The sequence below is a fragment of the Saccopteryx bilineata genome, chromosome 1 (genome assembly GCF_036850765.1).
Source record: "Saccopteryx bilineata isolate mSacBil1 chromosome 1, mSacBil1_pri_phased_curated, whole genome shotgun sequence".
Lineage (NCBI taxonomy): Eukaryota > Metazoa > Chordata > Mammalia > Chiroptera > Emballonuridae > Saccopteryx > Saccopteryx bilineata.
In genome coordinates this window covers 145732252-145749531 of record NC_089490.1, presented here as the reverse complement: position 1 = coordinate 145749531, position 17280 = coordinate 145732252, and the positions used below count along the sequence as shown (strand labels likewise).

The following is a 17280-nucleotide window of genomic DNA, read 5'->3' as shown; positions in this document are numbered from 1 at the left end:
AAATGTATATAAATAATAAAATAAATATAAGGTCGCTACTTCGCAAAGTTTTGCCTATCTCAGGCGGTTCTGGAACCTGACCCCCGCGATAGACGAGGGACCACTTGTAACTATAATTTAGATTATTCTGTTTTTCACCTGTTATTACAAAATTCTATTTAAATAGTATATTTTCATATTCCTATAACAGTATCATTCTTTGTTGCTTTGTTATGCCATTTTGTTACTTGCCTTTTTCAACTTTTTACACCTATACAAAAGGAGACACCATAAAAATCCTGCTGCATCATCATCCAGCTTCAACAATTTCCAACTCGTACAGTCTTCTTTTTAAGCTAAATATTTTTATGGGCTTGTTTCTTCATTGCAACTCTTCTGTGACTTTATCTTTATTGGAAGCATGGTTCCCTATGATAGAGCTAAGCCATCAATCATTTAATCAATCCCTCCTTGTTGAACACTTAGGTCTTTTCCCATTTTTCACTATCATCATCTGTGCTGCTATCATCATCTTTCCTTGTAGTTTAATTGGCCTCTCATTCATGATGGTTCTAAGAATAAATTTCTAGAAATGATGTGCTAGAGTATATTATTAAAGAACTTGGTTTCAGGAGTTAGAGTCTTACCTAATTTCTTTTTTTAATTATTTTTTATTGTTCAATTACAGTTGACATACAATATAATATTAGTTTCAGCTGTAACCCCAGTGATTAGACATTCTATAACATACTAAGTGATCATCCAGATAAATTTTGTACCCACCCATCTGACACCATACAATAATATGTGAACATTACTGACTACATTCCCTATGCTGTAGTTTACATCCCCATGACTATTCTATTACTACTTCTTAATCCCTTCACCTTCTTCACCCAATCCCCAACCTCTCCCATCTGGAAAGCATCAAAATGTATCTGTGAGTCTGTTACTGTTCTGCTTCTTCATTTATTTTGTCTCTAAGATTCAATTGTTGATAGATTCATATTTATTGTGATTTTGTTACCCATATTTTTTATTATTTTTTTTATTTAGAAAATTAAATTTTCCCTGGCTGGTTGGCTCAGTGGTAGAGCATTGGCCCAGTGTGTGGAAGTCCCAGGTTCAATTCCCAGCCAGGGCACACAGGAGAAGCACCCATCTGCTTCTCCACCCTTCCCCCTCTCCTTCCTCTCTGTCTCTCTCTTCCCCTCCCGCAGCCAAGGCTCCATTGGAGCAAAGTTGGCCCGGGCACTGAGGATGGCTCCATGGCCTCCACCTCAGGCACTAGAAGGGCTCCAGTTGCAACGGAGCAACACCCCAGATGGGCAGAGCATCACCCCCTGGTGGGCATGCGGGTGAATCCCCATCAGGCACATGCAGGAGTCTGTCTCTCTGCCTCCCCACTCCTCGCTTCAGAAAAATACAAAAAAAAATTAAATTTAACAGAGTGACATTGATCAGCAAGAGTACACAGATTTCAGATAAACATTTCCATATCATTTGAACAGTCAATTATATTGTATACCCGTCACCCAAAGTCAAATCATTTTTTGTCACCTTCTACAGTGTGTCCGTAAAGTCAAGGTGCACTTTTGACCGGTCACAGGAAAGCAACAAAAGATGATAGAAATGTGAAATCTGCACATTTTTCCTTTCCATAAAAGGAAAACCCTCCCAGTTTCTGTAGGGTGATGTGGCAGCACGTGTGCATGCACAGATGATGACATAACATTGTGTATACAGTGGAGCAGCCCACGGCCATGCCAGTCGAGATGTGGACAGTACAGAGAAAAGTTCAGTGTGTTCTGTGGCTTGCTAAATTCGAATCCTTGACCAAAGTGCAATGTGAATACCGGCGCGTTTATAACAAAGCACCACCACATAGAAATAACATTACTCAGTGGGATTAGCAGTTGAAGGAAACCGGCAGTTTGGTGGAGAAACCCCGTTCTGGTAGGCCATCAGTCAGAGATGAGCCTGTAGAGGCTATATGGGATAGCTACCTAAGGAGCCCTAAAAAATCTGTGCGTGAGCCCATATCGAACTGCACTGAATAGGTATGAAACTGGGAGAGTTCTCCTTTTATTTGGTGCAGATTTCACATTTCTATCGTCTTTAGTTGCTTTCCTGTGACCCGTCAAAAGTGCACCATGACTTTACGGACACACTGTATTTGTCCCTCTTTATACCCTTCTCCCAACCCCCTCTTTCTCCCCCACGTCCTCCTCTCCCGGTAACCACTGAACTCTTATCTATGTCCATGAGTCTCAATTTTGTGTCCCACCTATATGTGAAATCATACAGTTTTTAGCTTTTCTGATTTACTTATTTCACTCAGTATAATGTTCTCAAGGTTTTTATTTTTTTCTTCTTCTTAAAGAAGATCCTTTAACATTTTATGTAATACTGGTTTAGTGGTGATGAACTCCTTTGACTTTTTCTTATTTTGGAAGCTATTTGTATGTCCTTTGATTCTTTAAATTTTAGCTTTGCTGAGCAGAGCAATCTTGGTTGTAGATCCTTACTTTTCATCATTTGAATACTTCTTGCCAATCCCTTCTGGCCTGCAAAGTTTCTGTCGAGAAATCAGCTGACAATCTCATGTGAGCTCCCTTGTAAGTACCTACTGCTTTTTTCTTGCTATTTTTAAGATCCTCTCTTTGTCTTTAACTGTTGGCATATTAATTATGATGTGTCTTGGTATAGGTTCCTTTGGGTTCATCTTGTTTGAGACTCTCTGTGCTTCATGGACTTGTATGTCTATATCCTTCATCAGGTCAAGGAAGTATACCATCGTTATTTTTTTTAAGTAGGTTTTCAATTTCTTGCTCTCTTCTCTTTCTGGCACCCCCATGATGTGAATGTTGGTACACTTGAAGTTGTCCCAGAGGTTCCTTAAACTGTCCTCATTTTTTTGGATTGTTTTTTTCTTTTTGCTGTTCTGATTGGGTGTGTTTTGCTTCCTTGTATTCCAAATCACTGTTTTGATTCTCAGCTTCATCTACTCTACTGTTGGTTCCCTGTAAATTATTCTGCATTTCAGTTAGTTTATCCTTCATTTCTGACCAGTTCTTTTTTATGGTTCTATGTCCTTTTTTGTGCTGTTGAAGTTCTAAGTTCATCTACTCTTCCCCTGAGTTCATTGAGCATCTTTATAAACAGTGTTTTGAATTCTACATCTAGTAAATTGCTTGTCTTCATTTTGTTTAGAGTTTTGTTCTGTTGTTACTTTTAGGACATGTGTCATTGTCTCTCCATTTTGGCAGCCTCTCTGTGTTTGTTTCTATGTATTAGGTAGAGCTTCCACATCTCCTGGGCTTGGTAAAGTGGCCTAATTTACTAGGTGTCCCGCAGAAACCAGTGGCACAGCCTTCCCATTCACCTCACTAGGACACTCCAGGTGCACCCACCCACCTTCTACTTAATGTGGGCTGTCTACATACTCCTGTTATAATTGAGCCTTGACTGATGCTGGCACATTCTTGGAAGGGATTTACCCCCAGGCAAATTGGCTACAAGTACTGGCTATGACCACCATGGAAGATCAACTGTACAGGGACTTACTTCAGTGGGGCTCTGGTGCCCACTCAGTCTTCCCTTTGAGTGTGTCACTTGTGGAGGTGATTGGATGGTGATATGACATCATCTGAAGCTATCCACCAGGTACACTGGCACTGGGGCTTCCCAGGAGGTCATCCACTGCCTGTGTTCTTCCCAGGGCTATCCGGTCTAAGCTACAAAGCAATCTGCAGATGGCTGCTACTTGTGCTGGACCTGGAGGTGCCCAGGAAAAGCCAAGCTGCAAACCAAGGCCAGCTGCTGCTAGTGCCAGGCCTTGGGCCACTTAGCAAGAGGAATGAAGTACACTGAGGCTAGATGCTGCTTGTTTGAAATATTTCAAGAAAATCTGAAGCATTAGTCAAGACAGGCCATTCGTATAGAAAAGTCACTGTAAACAGCTTGAGTGGGCCCATAAGTTGGTGGGGTGGGGTCTCAGGGAATCACTAGGGCAGAGGGAACAGTGAGAGCTAGGCTGCTGGAGACTCAGATGTGGTGCCTGCCTGCAGTATTGTAGTGGAAGAGCTCAGAAAAGGAACAATGGCTCTACCAGCTCTTCTGTCTCAGGGAAAGCTGCCCCTCCCGCTGTTGCTCTCAGTTCCTCATTGTATTTCCCATGTGCCTTTCAAGCTGCTACCACAGTGCTGGAGTTCAGAGGGAGTTAGTCTGAGTAAGTTTGTGCATGGGTCCTTTAAGAGGAACTGCCTGGGACTCAAGCAGCTGTCTATCTCAGCCACAATCCCCACTGGTTTTTTGTTGTTGTTGCTTGGTTATTGGTTTGGGGTTTTTTAGGTGAGAAGAGAGGAGATAGTGAGGCACACTCCCTCATGAGCCCTGACTGGGATCCACCTGGCAACCCCATCTGGTACTGATGCTCAAGTACTGAGCTATTTTTAGCCTGAGACTAACACACTCTGACCAACCAAGCTATCCTCAGTGCCTGTGGTCACACTTAAATCAATCAAGCCACTGGCTGTGGGAGAGGAAGAGGGAGAGAAGGGGGAGAGGGAGGAGAAGAGAAGCAGATGGTCACTTCTCACATGTGCCCTGACCAGAAATCAAACCCAGGACATCCATATGCCGGGCCTATTGCTCTATCCACTGAGCAAACAGGCCAGGGCCCCCACTGGTTTTTATAACCAGCAATTATGGGGACTTCTCTTCCAAGTATTGGAACCCTGAGCTAGCGGTCCTATTGTGGTTCTGGGACCCCTCATTTCTCAGGGTATTCCTCTGCAGCCAAGATATCCCTCCCAATCTTTATCTTCCACACTTGGTTTTGGAATCAGCCCATTTCACTCTCCACCCCCTCCTACCAGTCTTGGATGTGGCTTCTTTATATCCTTAGTTGTAGCACTCTCATTCAGCTAGATTTCAGGTTGTTCTATAGTTTAGTTATATTTTTGATGTGGTTGTGGGGAGATTCGAGTACTGCATTTACCTTTGACACCATCTTGACGGGAGACCTTGGAGAGGACTCCTAATTTCTGGAATTTGTTTTCTCATCTGGATAATGGTCCCCATGGGATTATCTGAGGCTGTCATAAATTGACAATGTATAAGTCTCTTAGCCCGGCGTCTGACACCTCTTATGCATTCAGTAAATGTATCCTGTTTGTGTTGCTGTGCGCATTTTTAAAATTTTTAATAATGGTAAGCTTGCCTGGTACTTTTTTTACCAGCTGTTGAAACTCGAGTTGTTGCAGACAATTGCTCTGAGAAAAGAAAAATCTTCAGCTTGAACGTCCAAATGAATGTACTGGACATCCACTGCAGTGACATCATCCAGGGACACAGAGCAGGTACGTGTGGTGCTGCATTCAGAACCCTGGCACACAGCAGTATCACTGCGTGAGTCATGAGGAAACATCCCCAATAGGTTCCTACCTGATGGGTTTGTTACCCTAAGATTGTGTCATTTGAGTCTTTTCCTTTAAAAAAAATAAAAGACATCTTCCCAAAGTGGTAGTTTTCTATTCTTCAACATAGAATAGACCTCGTTGCAGTTCGGGAGCTGTTTTCTTTGTGTCTCAGTTTGGGTTCACCCAGAAGCAGTTTCTAAAACAATTGTAAGGGGTTCCAGTGTAAGGACTTTATTTAAGAGGTGATCCCAAGTAGCAATAAGTGTGTTAGAGAAACCAAACCAATAGAGTGTGTGTGTGGAGAGGAACAGAGACAGGTTTCAAGGAATTGGCTCATGCGATGGTGGAGGCAGGCGAGTCTAAAATACAGTCAGGGAGGAGTCAATATTGTAGCTCAAGTCCAAAGATAGTCTGGAGACAGGCTTTCCTCTTCCTCAAGGGAGGTCAGTCTTTTACTTAAGACCTTCAACTGATTTGATGAGGACCCTCACATGATGGAGGATAATCTGCTTTACTCAAAGTTTAACTATTTAAATGTTAATCTCAAGGTCCATCATGTTATCACAAATGGCAGTATTTCATCCTTTCTTATGGCTCAGTAGTATTCCATTGTATATATGTGCCACATCTTCTTTATCCATGGATGGACCTTGAGAATATTATGCTAAGTCCGTGATAGCGAACCTTTTTATAAAAACCGCCCACTTTTGCAGTGCTGGTCAACTTGGTCCCTCCCGCCCACTAGTGGGCATTCCATGTTTCATAGTGGGCAATAGCAGAGCGACGAAATGGCACTGTGATTGGAAATAAATAGATAAATAAATAAATAAATGCCAGGCCCTGGCCAGTGGCACAGTGGATAGAGAATCGGCCCAGCATATGTACCTCCCAGGTTCGATTCCTGGTCAAGGCACACAGGAGAAGCAACCCTCTACTTCTATTCTCTCCTCTCCTCCTTCTCTCCCTCTTCCCCTCCCACAGCCAGTGGCTCGATTGTTTCACATGTTGCCCCAGGCACTGAGGATAGCTAGGTTGGTCCCACCGTACCATCTTCAGGTGCTAAAAATAGCTCAGTACTAGAGCATGGCCCCCAATGGGGGTTGCCAGGTGGATCCCCATTAGGGCACCTGTGGGAGTCTGCCTCACTATCTCCCCTCCTCTCACTTAAGAAATAAAAAATAAATAAATAAATGTTAATCTCTCTGAAAAATACCTTCACAACCACATCCAGACTAGTTTTTGACCAGATATCTGGGTACCATGGCCTTGCCACGTTGACACATAAAATTAACCACCGCAATTGGGGAGAGAGGAAGTGAGGAAAGAAAAAGCAGCCAATATAGCTATTGTTATGTTAGTGAACTGGGTACTGCTGGTGGTTACTGGGGTTTAATCTCACTGAGTCATCCCACTCAAGGAGAGCTGGGTCTTTTTATCTGCCTGCTCTGATTCATCAATGGTTGAGGGCCCATCTGGGGAGTTAATTTCCAGACCCTTCCAGTCTGCCCTGGGTGCAGATTAAACACATTCATTCAGGGGAAGCTCCCAGGCAGAGTCTCAGCTGCTTGCGGTAGAATATATTAGCATATAAAGGAACCAAGAGTGCCAAGGAAATTAAATCAGGGTGCCTACAGTGTCTGCTAAACCTGCATACAAAGGAGTAGATTGTTTCTATTAATGGTCCCAGTGTTACCAGACTTTCTGATTTTGAGGGGGGTTTGGGAAGAGGGAAGAAATGACTTCAGCTTTATTTGTTTCACGTTGTCTAATCACTTTTCTTTTTACTTCTTTTTATTTTTTTATTATAATTGACATTCAAGATTATATTAGTTTCAGGTATACAGCATAGTGGTTAGACATTTATATGTAACTTACAAACTGATCCCCTCGGTAAGTCTAGTATCCATTGTCCATACATAGTTATTACAGTATTGTTGACTATATTCTCTATGCTGGACTTTACATCCTTGTGACTATTTTGTAACTGCCAAGACTCTGATTTTTTTCAAGAGAAACCAAAAATTGGGTTGTTTGCATGAAAACTCCAATTTTTAATTTGGCAAGAATATATTTACTATAATTGCCATATAGCTGCAACTGCTATAGCATGATAAATGGGGCCTTAAAATTTAATCGTGTAAACACGGGTACTATTCACTCCAATCCCAAGGTGAAGATAATAACACATAGCCAACAAATCCCATTCTGATCTGAGACTGTCTCAGGAGACAATTACTTCCTATCATTTTCTCCCTGCCCCCAAGAAGAAAAGAACTGAATTTGCCTTTGTTTGGCCAGGCGGAAAAGGGGAGGCCACCCCAACCACCTAATTCCACATTTGCACTATCATCGGGTTCCTCTGTCCCTCACAGTTTGTTAGAGTGTGCAAAACTTCACAGTGCAGGCTAAACAAATTACATCTTCAGCCCAGTCTGCTCCCTGGTCACATTATGGGGCGCTGCGGGTTAGGATTTCAACATACAGATTCAGGAGGACACAGCTCAGCCCATAACAACTATCTATGTGGAATTGTTTAAATAAATTACAGACATCACCGTTTGACCCCATGTGCTGTAATGAGCACCTGACACAGATGTACCTCGCAGCAAACTACATATTTATCATCCCCTAATGGGCCCTGTGGTCTCACCTCTGAGCATCTGCATTGGCTGTCTCTGCCAGGAATGCCAGGCATCACTCCACGAGGTGAACTCTGACTTTTCTTTTAACACAGCTCAACTTTAACCTCGTTCGTGATTCCTCCCAAGACTGCTCACTTCCATCACAGCACCAGACTCAGGCCCTCCCTTCTCTGTGCACCTCCCTCCCCAGCATCTTTAACCCACCTTATCCTGTCGTCTATCATGTGTTGTATCTGTTGATTGACACGGCCCTGTCTCCTCCACTGTATTGTGATCCCTTTCATGGCCAGAACCGTGAATTCTTTCTCTGTAGGCACGGTAGCTGGAGAACAATAACAAATGCTTATCAAATTAAATCCTTTTGTAGGCTGAAGCCTTAACATTACTAATGAGAGAAAAGAACCTACTGGTGGGTATGCAACACGCTCACTGAGGGGCTTTCTCTGTCCTTCAGATTCTGTCTAGATTCCCAACCTCAGCACTATGGGGCCAGGCCATTCTCTGGGGTGGGAGCCCTATGGTGTGCTAAGCAGCATCCCTGGCCTTTACCCACTAGATGCCAAAAAAAAACCCCACAGTTGTGACAACCAAAAATGCCTCCAGACATTGGCTGGTGTCCCCAGAAGAGGTAGAGTCACCCTCAATTAAAAACTGATAGTCTAGTCTGGCCTGTGGTGGTGCAGTGGATAAAGTGTCTACCTCGAATGCTGAGGTCGTAGGTTCAAAACCCTGGGTTTGCCTGGTTGGGACACATATGGGAGTTGATGCTTCCTGCTCCTCCCCCCTCTTTTGCTTTCTCTTTCTCTCTCTCTCTCTCTCTCTCTCTCTCTCTCTATTCTCTCTCTCTAAAAATGAAAAAATAAATAAAAATTTTTAAAATAAATTTTAAAAAATACTGATTGTCCAGAATGAATTTGCAATTTATCTCCAAATAGTGACAACTTTAAGATTGGAAGGGGTAGCCCTGGCCGTTTGCCTCAGTGGTAGAGCTTAGGGTATGGAAGTCCCAGGTTCGATTCCTGGTCAAGGCACACAGGAGAAGCGACCATCTGCTTCTCTACACCACGCCTTCCCCCTTTCTCTCTCTCTCTCTCTCTCTCACACACTGGAGATGTGACACACCCTCCCCTTCATTAACCATCTCACAGAACACACCCAACACAGCCACAGTTTGGGAGGCTGGAAGTTCAAGATCAGCAGGTATCAGCAGGGCTGGTTCTGAGGCCTCTTTCCTTGGCTTACAAATGGCTGTCTCCTCGGAATGTCTTCACATGGTTTCTTCTCTGTATGCCCTGGTGTATCTCTCTGTGTGTCCTAATTTCCTCCTCTTATAAGGACACCAGTCAGATTAGGTGGTGAGCCGCCCTAACAGCCTCATTTTAACTTAGTCAACTCTTTAAAGGCCCTATCTTCAAATACAGTCACCTACAGAAGTACTGAGATTAAGACTTTGACATATGAATTTAGGAAGATGCAGGGGACACAATTCAGCCCATAACAATATACTATTGAATGATATGTGCATCTCCTAAATATATGATAAAATTATAAATATATGATATGAATATATATATATGCCTATTAAAGAATGCCAAATTGCAGCAATCTCTTACCTAAATCCCTTCAACGGCTTTTCACTGACTTAAAATAAAAACAGAAGTCCTCCCCACCAAAGCCCATAAGGCCCCACAGGATCTACCTGTCACCCCACTACCCTCCTCACTGCTTCCTGAATGAGCCAAGCACATTCGTGGTCCCAGAAGTTTCCCTGCTATTTCCTCCACTTGGGGCGTCTTCCCTCACATATCCACCCGGCCCTCCTTTTCTTCACTCTGCTGCCAGAAAACTGTCTAAAATACCATAACCTGTTTCTTTCTGTCCACTTGCCCCACTTAATTTTTCCACAGACTGATCATTCTCTGATATGTACCTTTATTTATTTGTTCGTGCTTTTTGTCCATCTCCTGCACCAGGATTTAAGAGTCAAAAGGGCAGAAATTTCAGTTTATTTTGTTCCCCACTGTCCCTGGACTAGTGTTTGGAATGTAGTAGGTATTCCACACACACAAAAAAAGGAATTAATGGATGAATATAGTCAGATAGCTAGCTAGATGATAGCTAGATGATGATAATGATAGATAGATAGATGATAGATAGATAGATAGATAGATAGATAGATAGATAGATAGATAGATGGATAGATAATAAATGATAGATAATAGATGATTGGTTGGTAGGTAGATAGATAGATAGATAGATAGATAGATAGATAGATAGATAGATAGATAGATGATCATAATTTCTGTATGTGTTATTCATTTCTAGATCTGCTTTACAGCTATATATAATCCATAGAAAGGAAATGATTGGTGCATACATATTTTTTTTTATTTTAAGACTTTTTATTTTAAGTCGTAGAGATAGAGATGCATGTCACCCAACTATAAATATACTGCTCACAAAAATTAGGGAATATTTTATAGCTTCATATTCATTTTGAAAACATCGACCTCTGGTGGCGCAGTGGATAAAGCGTCGACCTGGGAACACTGAGGTTGCTGGTTCAAAACCCTGCACTTATCTGGTCAAGGCATATATGGGAGTTGATGCTTTCTGCTCCTCCCCCTTTTTCTCTCTCTCTTTCTCTCTCCCTCTCTCTCTCTCTCCCTCCTCTCTAAAAAAAAAAAAAAAGAAAACATCTACTAATTTTTGTGAGCAGTATAGATTTCCTTGAGTCTACTGTCAACATTATATATCATCCAAAAGAAATGTAAAATCAGCCCTGGCCAGTGGCTCAATGGATAGAGCAACAGCCCAGTGTATGGACATCCTGGATTCGATTCCTGGTCAAGGCGCACAGAGGAAGCAACCATATGCTTCTCCCCACTCCCTCTCTCAGGTCCCGTAGCCAGTGGCCAATCAGTTTGGGCATGGCCCCAGGCACTGAGGATGGCTCTGTTGGAATGCATCAGCCTCAGACACTAAAAAAGAATAGCTCAGTACTTGAACATTGGCCCCTGATGGGGTTGCCAGGTGGATCCCAATCTGGATGCATGTGGGAGTCTGTCTTACTATCTCTCCTCCTCTCACCTAAAAAAAAAAAGAAAAGAAAGAAAGACATGTAAAATCAAATAAAAAAACCTTGAAAGATAAGTCCATCTTTGCTGAAGTCTCTTCAAGAAGCAGCAGAGGAACTGCAATGACATCACACAAGACTTAGTCAACTTCCTAAGAGTCCTCTTATCTACTGACCCAGTCTCCTCTCTTCCTCAAAATTTCAACTCCTTCTTCTTTGCCCCCCTCCCAACTTTCATATCATTTTTTTTTTACAGAGACAGAAAGAGAGTCAGAGAGAGGGATAGATAGAAACAGACAGACAGAGGCCCCGGCCAGTTGGCTCAGTGGTAGAGCGTCGACCTGGCATGCAGAAGTCCCTGGTTTGATTCCCAGCCAGGGCACACAGAAGAAGCGCCCATCTGCTTCTCCACCCCTCCCCTCTCCTTCCTCTCTGTCTCTCTCTTCCCCTCCGGCAGCCAAGGCTCCATTGGAGCAAAGATGGCCCAGGCGCTGGGGATGGCTCCTTGGCCTCTGCCCCAGGCACTAGAGTGGCTCTGGTCGCAACAGAGCGACGCCCAGGATGGGCAGAGCATCGCCCCCTGGTGGGCAGAGCATCACCCTCTGATGGGCGTGCTGGGTGGATCCCGGTCGGGCGCATGCGGGAGTCTGTCTGACTGTCTCTCCCCATTTCCAGCTTCAGAAAAATACAAAAAAAAAATCAAAACAAAACAAACAGAAACGGAGAAAGATGGGAAGTATCAATCATCAGTTTTTCATTGCGACATCTTAGTTGTTCATTGATTGCTTTTTCATATGTGCCTTGACCACGGGCCTTCAGCAGACCAAGTAACCCCTTGCTCGAGCCAGTGACCTTAGGTCTAAGCTGGTGAGCTTCTTGCTCAAGCCAGATGAGCCCGCGCTCAAGCTGGTGACCTTGGGGTCTCGAACCTGGGTCCTCTGCATCCCAGTCCAACGCTCTATCCATGCACCACCGCCTGGTCAGGCCATATCATTTTTTTCTAATGGTAGATCCTTTCTTATATAAATCAGCTTAACTTCTTTTGGTTTTTCCAGTTTTTCTCATACCCTATTCAATACAGAAAAAGGGTTCAGACCCACAAATACAAAGTCTGCCTTTGAATGTGAGAAGCCACCACTGAAACATCTCAACTTATTTCAACCCTCACATAAGTGAATATGTGTGTATATATGTGTGTACGTATCTGTATATTTATCCACATGTATACATCATTTTCAAAAAGGTAAATAATGACTCAAGCAAATGTAAATGGATATATGTCAAAGACCATATTCAACTAATTAATTAATGAAACTAATAAAATGTTAAGACAAATTCAATATTAATATGAGCATATATACACACATGAACATACTCATATATGAGACAGTCAAAAATACTGCAATCAATATTAGCTATTGATAACAGATGCAAAAACTGATTAATATCCTATAGGGCAATACAATATAATGTTTGAAATTATATTTCCCATAGGGCAGAAAGCAACTGCATGTCTACCAAACAAAATGCATTTGTGTCTATGGGAAAAAACTATATGTACTACAATTGATTTTCTATATGTTATCTGCTCTGCCTACAGAGTTGTGAAATTGCTTGGCAATAGAAAATCAATATAAATGTGCAACACTCCTATAGAATCAGATAATTCCCAATACTAAGCTCTCCACAGACTGTCTTGGACATGTACATATGTTAGATACACATATATACACCTAGAAAAAAATTTGGAAGTCCAACAGTGATTATCTCAAAGTAGTGAAACATAATATGAATTTTATTTCATTTTTTTTCTCAAAATATATTTTTACAATAAATAAATGTGACCCTCAAAGAACATGACACGCTACAGTAACTGAAATAAATAAATCAACTATATATGTATTGGTATTTCTAAATCTTTTTTTTTTTTTAGAAAATTAAATTTGGGCCTGACCTGTGGTGGCGCAGTGGGATAAAGCGTCGACCTGGAACACTGAGGTCGCCAGTTCGAAACCTTGGGCTTGCCTGACCAAGGCACATATGGGAATTGATGCTTCCTGCTCCTCCCCCTTCTCTCTCTCTCTCCCCTCTCTCTAAAAATCAATAAATAAAATATTTTTAATTTTTTTAAAAAAAAATTAAATTTGACAAGGTGACATTGATCAATAAGAGTACATTGGTTTCAGGTAAACATTTAACTTGACTAAATCTTGAAAATATTAACTAGAGTGACAAAAGGAATTTGCAAAAGGATACCCAAAGTATGACACCATTTATGTGAGTTTTTAAACACAAAACAAGACTATATATTGTTATGGAAGCATACATATGTAGTAAAACGACTACAGTATTTATGGAAACACTACATACCCACTTCAAGTCCATAGTTATTTATGGAAAAGGAAAAAAGGAAATGAAATAGTAGGAGCTTTAGCCCTGGCCGGTTGGCTCAGCGGCAGAGCCTCGGCCTGGCGTGCGGGGGGACCCGGGTTCGATTCCCGGTCAGGGCACATAGGAGAAGCGCCCATTTGCTTCTCCACCCCCCCCCCCTTCCTCTCTGTCTCTCTCTTCCCCTCCCGCAGCCGAGGCTCCATTGGAGCAAAGATGGCCCGGGCGCTGGGGATGGCTCCTTGGCCGCTGCCCCAGGCGCTAGAGTGGCTCTGGTCGTGGCAGAGCGACGCCCCGGAGGGGCAGAGCATCGCCCCCTGGTGGGCAGAGCGTCGCCCCTGGTGGGCGTGTGGGGTGGATCCCGGTCGGGCGCATGCGGGAGTCTGTCTGACTGTCTCTCCCCGTTTCCAGCTTCAGAAAAATAAAAAATAAAAAAAATGAAATAGTAGGAGCTTTAGCCATATCTAAAACATTTTATTTCTTTACAAAATAATTCTAAATCCAATATGGCAAAATGATAATACCTGTTAAATCTAGGTGTAGATGTCAGTTATACTTTTCTGAGTGTTTGAAATGTAAGTTAAACTTTTTTAGGAAATAAAGATGTTTGGCACTGTGCTGGGAGCCCCATGGTTTCCAGATGAAGTGTCCCATATAGCCACTCAAGAAATGTAGTGCCTGTTGGAAAAAGAGAGTTGAGTTCATATGAAATCATTAGTGGACAGCTGAATTCTCATTGGCATGGCAGTGGCTGCATCTGAAATACAAGTTCAGAGAAAGGAGCATCAAAACACTGCCTGAGCCTGAGGCTGGGATTGAGCTGAGTCTTGAGCATGAGTTGGATTTGGGGAGGAGTATGGGAGAAAGAGTAGGCTAATAAGCACACCAGAACTCAGGTGCAGCCATCACGGGAGCATGACAGGTGTCGGGCAGGAGAGGGAGCAGAAGGAATGGTGGTGGCAGTTTATTTTTCTGTTTCCTCAGGTCCCAGTGCAGTTGCCTTTATTTCATACTCTTCTCTTGGAAATATCATAAATGCAACGTTTTTTGGCGAGATGGATGAGAAAGATCAAGTTTACCTAAACTCCCAGGTAGTAAGTGCTGCTATTGGACCCCAAAGGAACATATCTCTCTCCGAGCCCATAACTCTGAGTTTTCATCATGTGAAGGTGGGTCAAAGCTGCTGTTTGAGTTTGCTTGGGTATCACGGACGTAGACAGAATTATTTGCACAGCCTTCCAGTTAACAGTTGTGGACCTGCCCTGTCCCGTGTGGTAGCCAGGAGCTCCCTGCAGCTGTTAAGCATTTAAACTGTGGTGGGTCTCACTATATTGGGTAACCCTTGAAGACAGGAACTTTGTTTTGACATTTCTTATCTAGCCTATCTTAAACCTTGGTTCCCCAATCTCTCACCACACTCCACTGATGAATAATTAGTTTATCACAGAGACTGTTTCTGTTTAGCAGAGTCTAGACGGAGGTAAAGGAGCAACAGGTGAACAGGGGAGAAGTGGTGAGAAATCAGTCACCTCTCTTCACTTTCCCTTCATGTGCCAGGCGGCTTGTCCATGGTCATCTCAATAATATCTCTATTCCCAAGTGGCACAGATTCTTCTGTGAAAGGAAGATAAAGGAATTAAATCATGATGATTAAAAAAAAGAAATAAAAAGTAAGGAGAAAGGAGGGAATAAGGAAGAAAGATAAAGAAGAAGCAAACACAATGAGGGACAGTGAGTCCCACTTGGTAACAAGCATGCACATTAGAGGTGCCAAGAGCAAGAAAAATTGCTCTATAGAAAAAAGAAACGGTGGACAGGCGATGGAGAAGTAGTAGAGTTGAGAGAGAGTGGCAGAGAAGAGATGAGAATAGAGTGAAAAATTAAGGGAAATTTTAGGGAAACAACAGAGTTTTGTTTTTGTTTTGTTTTGTTTTGTTTTTTGTATTTTTCTGAAGCTGGAAACGGGGAGAGACAGTCAGACAGACTCCCGCATGCGCCCGACCGGGATCCACCCGGCACGCCCACCAGGGGCCACGCTCTGCCCACCAGGGGGCGATGCTCTGCCCCTCTGGGGCGTCGCTCTGCTGCGACCAGAGCCACTCTAGCGCCTGGGGCAGAGGCCAAGGAGCCATCCCCAGCGCCCGGGCCATCCTCGCTCCAATGGAGCCTTGGCTGCAGGAGGGGAAGAGAGAGACAGAGAGGAAGGAGGGGGGGGTGGAGAAGCAAATGGGTGCTTCTCCTATGTGCCCTGGCCGGGAATCGAACCCGGGTCCCCTGCACGCCAGGCCGATGCTCTACCGCTGAGCCAACCAACCAGGGCCAAGAGTTTTTTTTTTAATCATAAGAAAATAATGGTTTTCAATTTCCTTTTCAGTGTTAACCATTTACCCCAACATCCCACAAAACTCTTGAATAAAATTCCCATTTTTCGTTCATGAAAGTAATTAATTAATTAATTAAAATTAAAAATGATGGATCTAGATTGAGATTGCAAAGAGTTAGTGTTTTGAAGACTTACTTTTTCTAGATTTCAAAACTTAGTAAGAATAAAAGCATATAAATTATCTCCTTAATAATTTTTATTTTGTTGATTACATAGATTGATTTATATTGACATATCAAGAGAAAGGGACTAGAGCAACATCCTACAGAATTATGTCTTAACCAGACATATGTATAATATGTTCTGTAGGGATGAAACATATTAGACACCAAAAGAATATTTACAATATTTTTTATTAATTTTAATGGGGTGACATTGATAAATCAGGGTACATATGTTCAGAGAAAACATCTCTAGGTTATTTTGACACTTGATTATGCTGCATTCCCATCACCCAAGGTCCAATTGTCTTCCGTCACCTTCTAACTGGGATTTTTTTTTTTTTACAGGGACAGAGAGAGAGAGAGAGAGTCAGAGAGAGGGATAGACAGGGACAGACAGACAGGAACAGAGAGAGATGAGAAGCATCAATCATCAGTTTTTCATTGCAAGACCTTAGTTGTTCATTGATTGCTTTCTCATATGTGCCTTGATCGCGGGGCCACAGCAGACCAAGTAACCCCTTGCTCCGGCCAGCGACCTTGGGTCCAAGCTGGTGAGCTTTTGCTCAAACCAGATGAGCCCACACTCAAGCTGGCGACCTCGGGGTCTCGAACCTGGGTCCTCCACATCCCAGTTCGACGCTCTATCCACTGCGCCACCACCTGGTCAGGCTTTTTACAATATTTTACCCTGTATTTGAATTAAAAGTTAAGTCTATTATGCAATAGATCAAATCTATAAAATGAAATATACACTATTTTGAATATAGTGAGTTAAATGAAATATTGATATATTATTAAAATTAATTTGACTTTTTTACCTTTTTTAATGTGACTAATAGAAAATTTTAAATTACATAAGTGGCTGACATGCTATTTTTCATGGGCAGCATTATTCTAGTGCATGGAATTAGTTTAGTTGCAGGTACTTCTTACACCTGTGAAATTTGAACTGAGATATAATACTCATTTCTGCACAGAAGGCTGGTATTATTAAGACTACATATCTCAATAAGAAAAAAAAATTTTAATACATTGCCTTTTCCCATCCTCTGTCTAAACTCTTAAAGAAGGGCAATAGCCAGACATAGTTGTAGTACAATTTCTTTGCTCCTTCCATTCTTTTTCTTTTTTTAGTTTATTCATTTTAGAGAGAAGAGAGAGGCAGGGCGGGGGGAGGAACAGGAAGCATCAACTTCCATATGTGCCTTGACTGAGTAAGCCCAGG

General features: G+C 42.5%; 1 protein-coding gene across 1 annotated transcript in view; it reads left to right on the top strand.

The window, feature by feature from the left end:
- ADGRE3 (adhesion G protein-coupled receptor E3) overlaps nucleotides 1–17280 on the top strand; it is a 74721-nt gene that overhangs the window by 39255 nt on the left and 18186 nt on the right. Inside the window, exons 7-8 of the mRNA XM_066272283.1 lie at nucleotides 5223–5342; nucleotides 14493–14677. Coding sequence (XP_066128380.1) covers nucleotides 5223–5342; nucleotides 14493–14677 — 305 coding nt within the window. The remainder of the gene's footprint in view (nucleotides 1–5222; nucleotides 5343–14492; nucleotides 14678–17280) is intronic.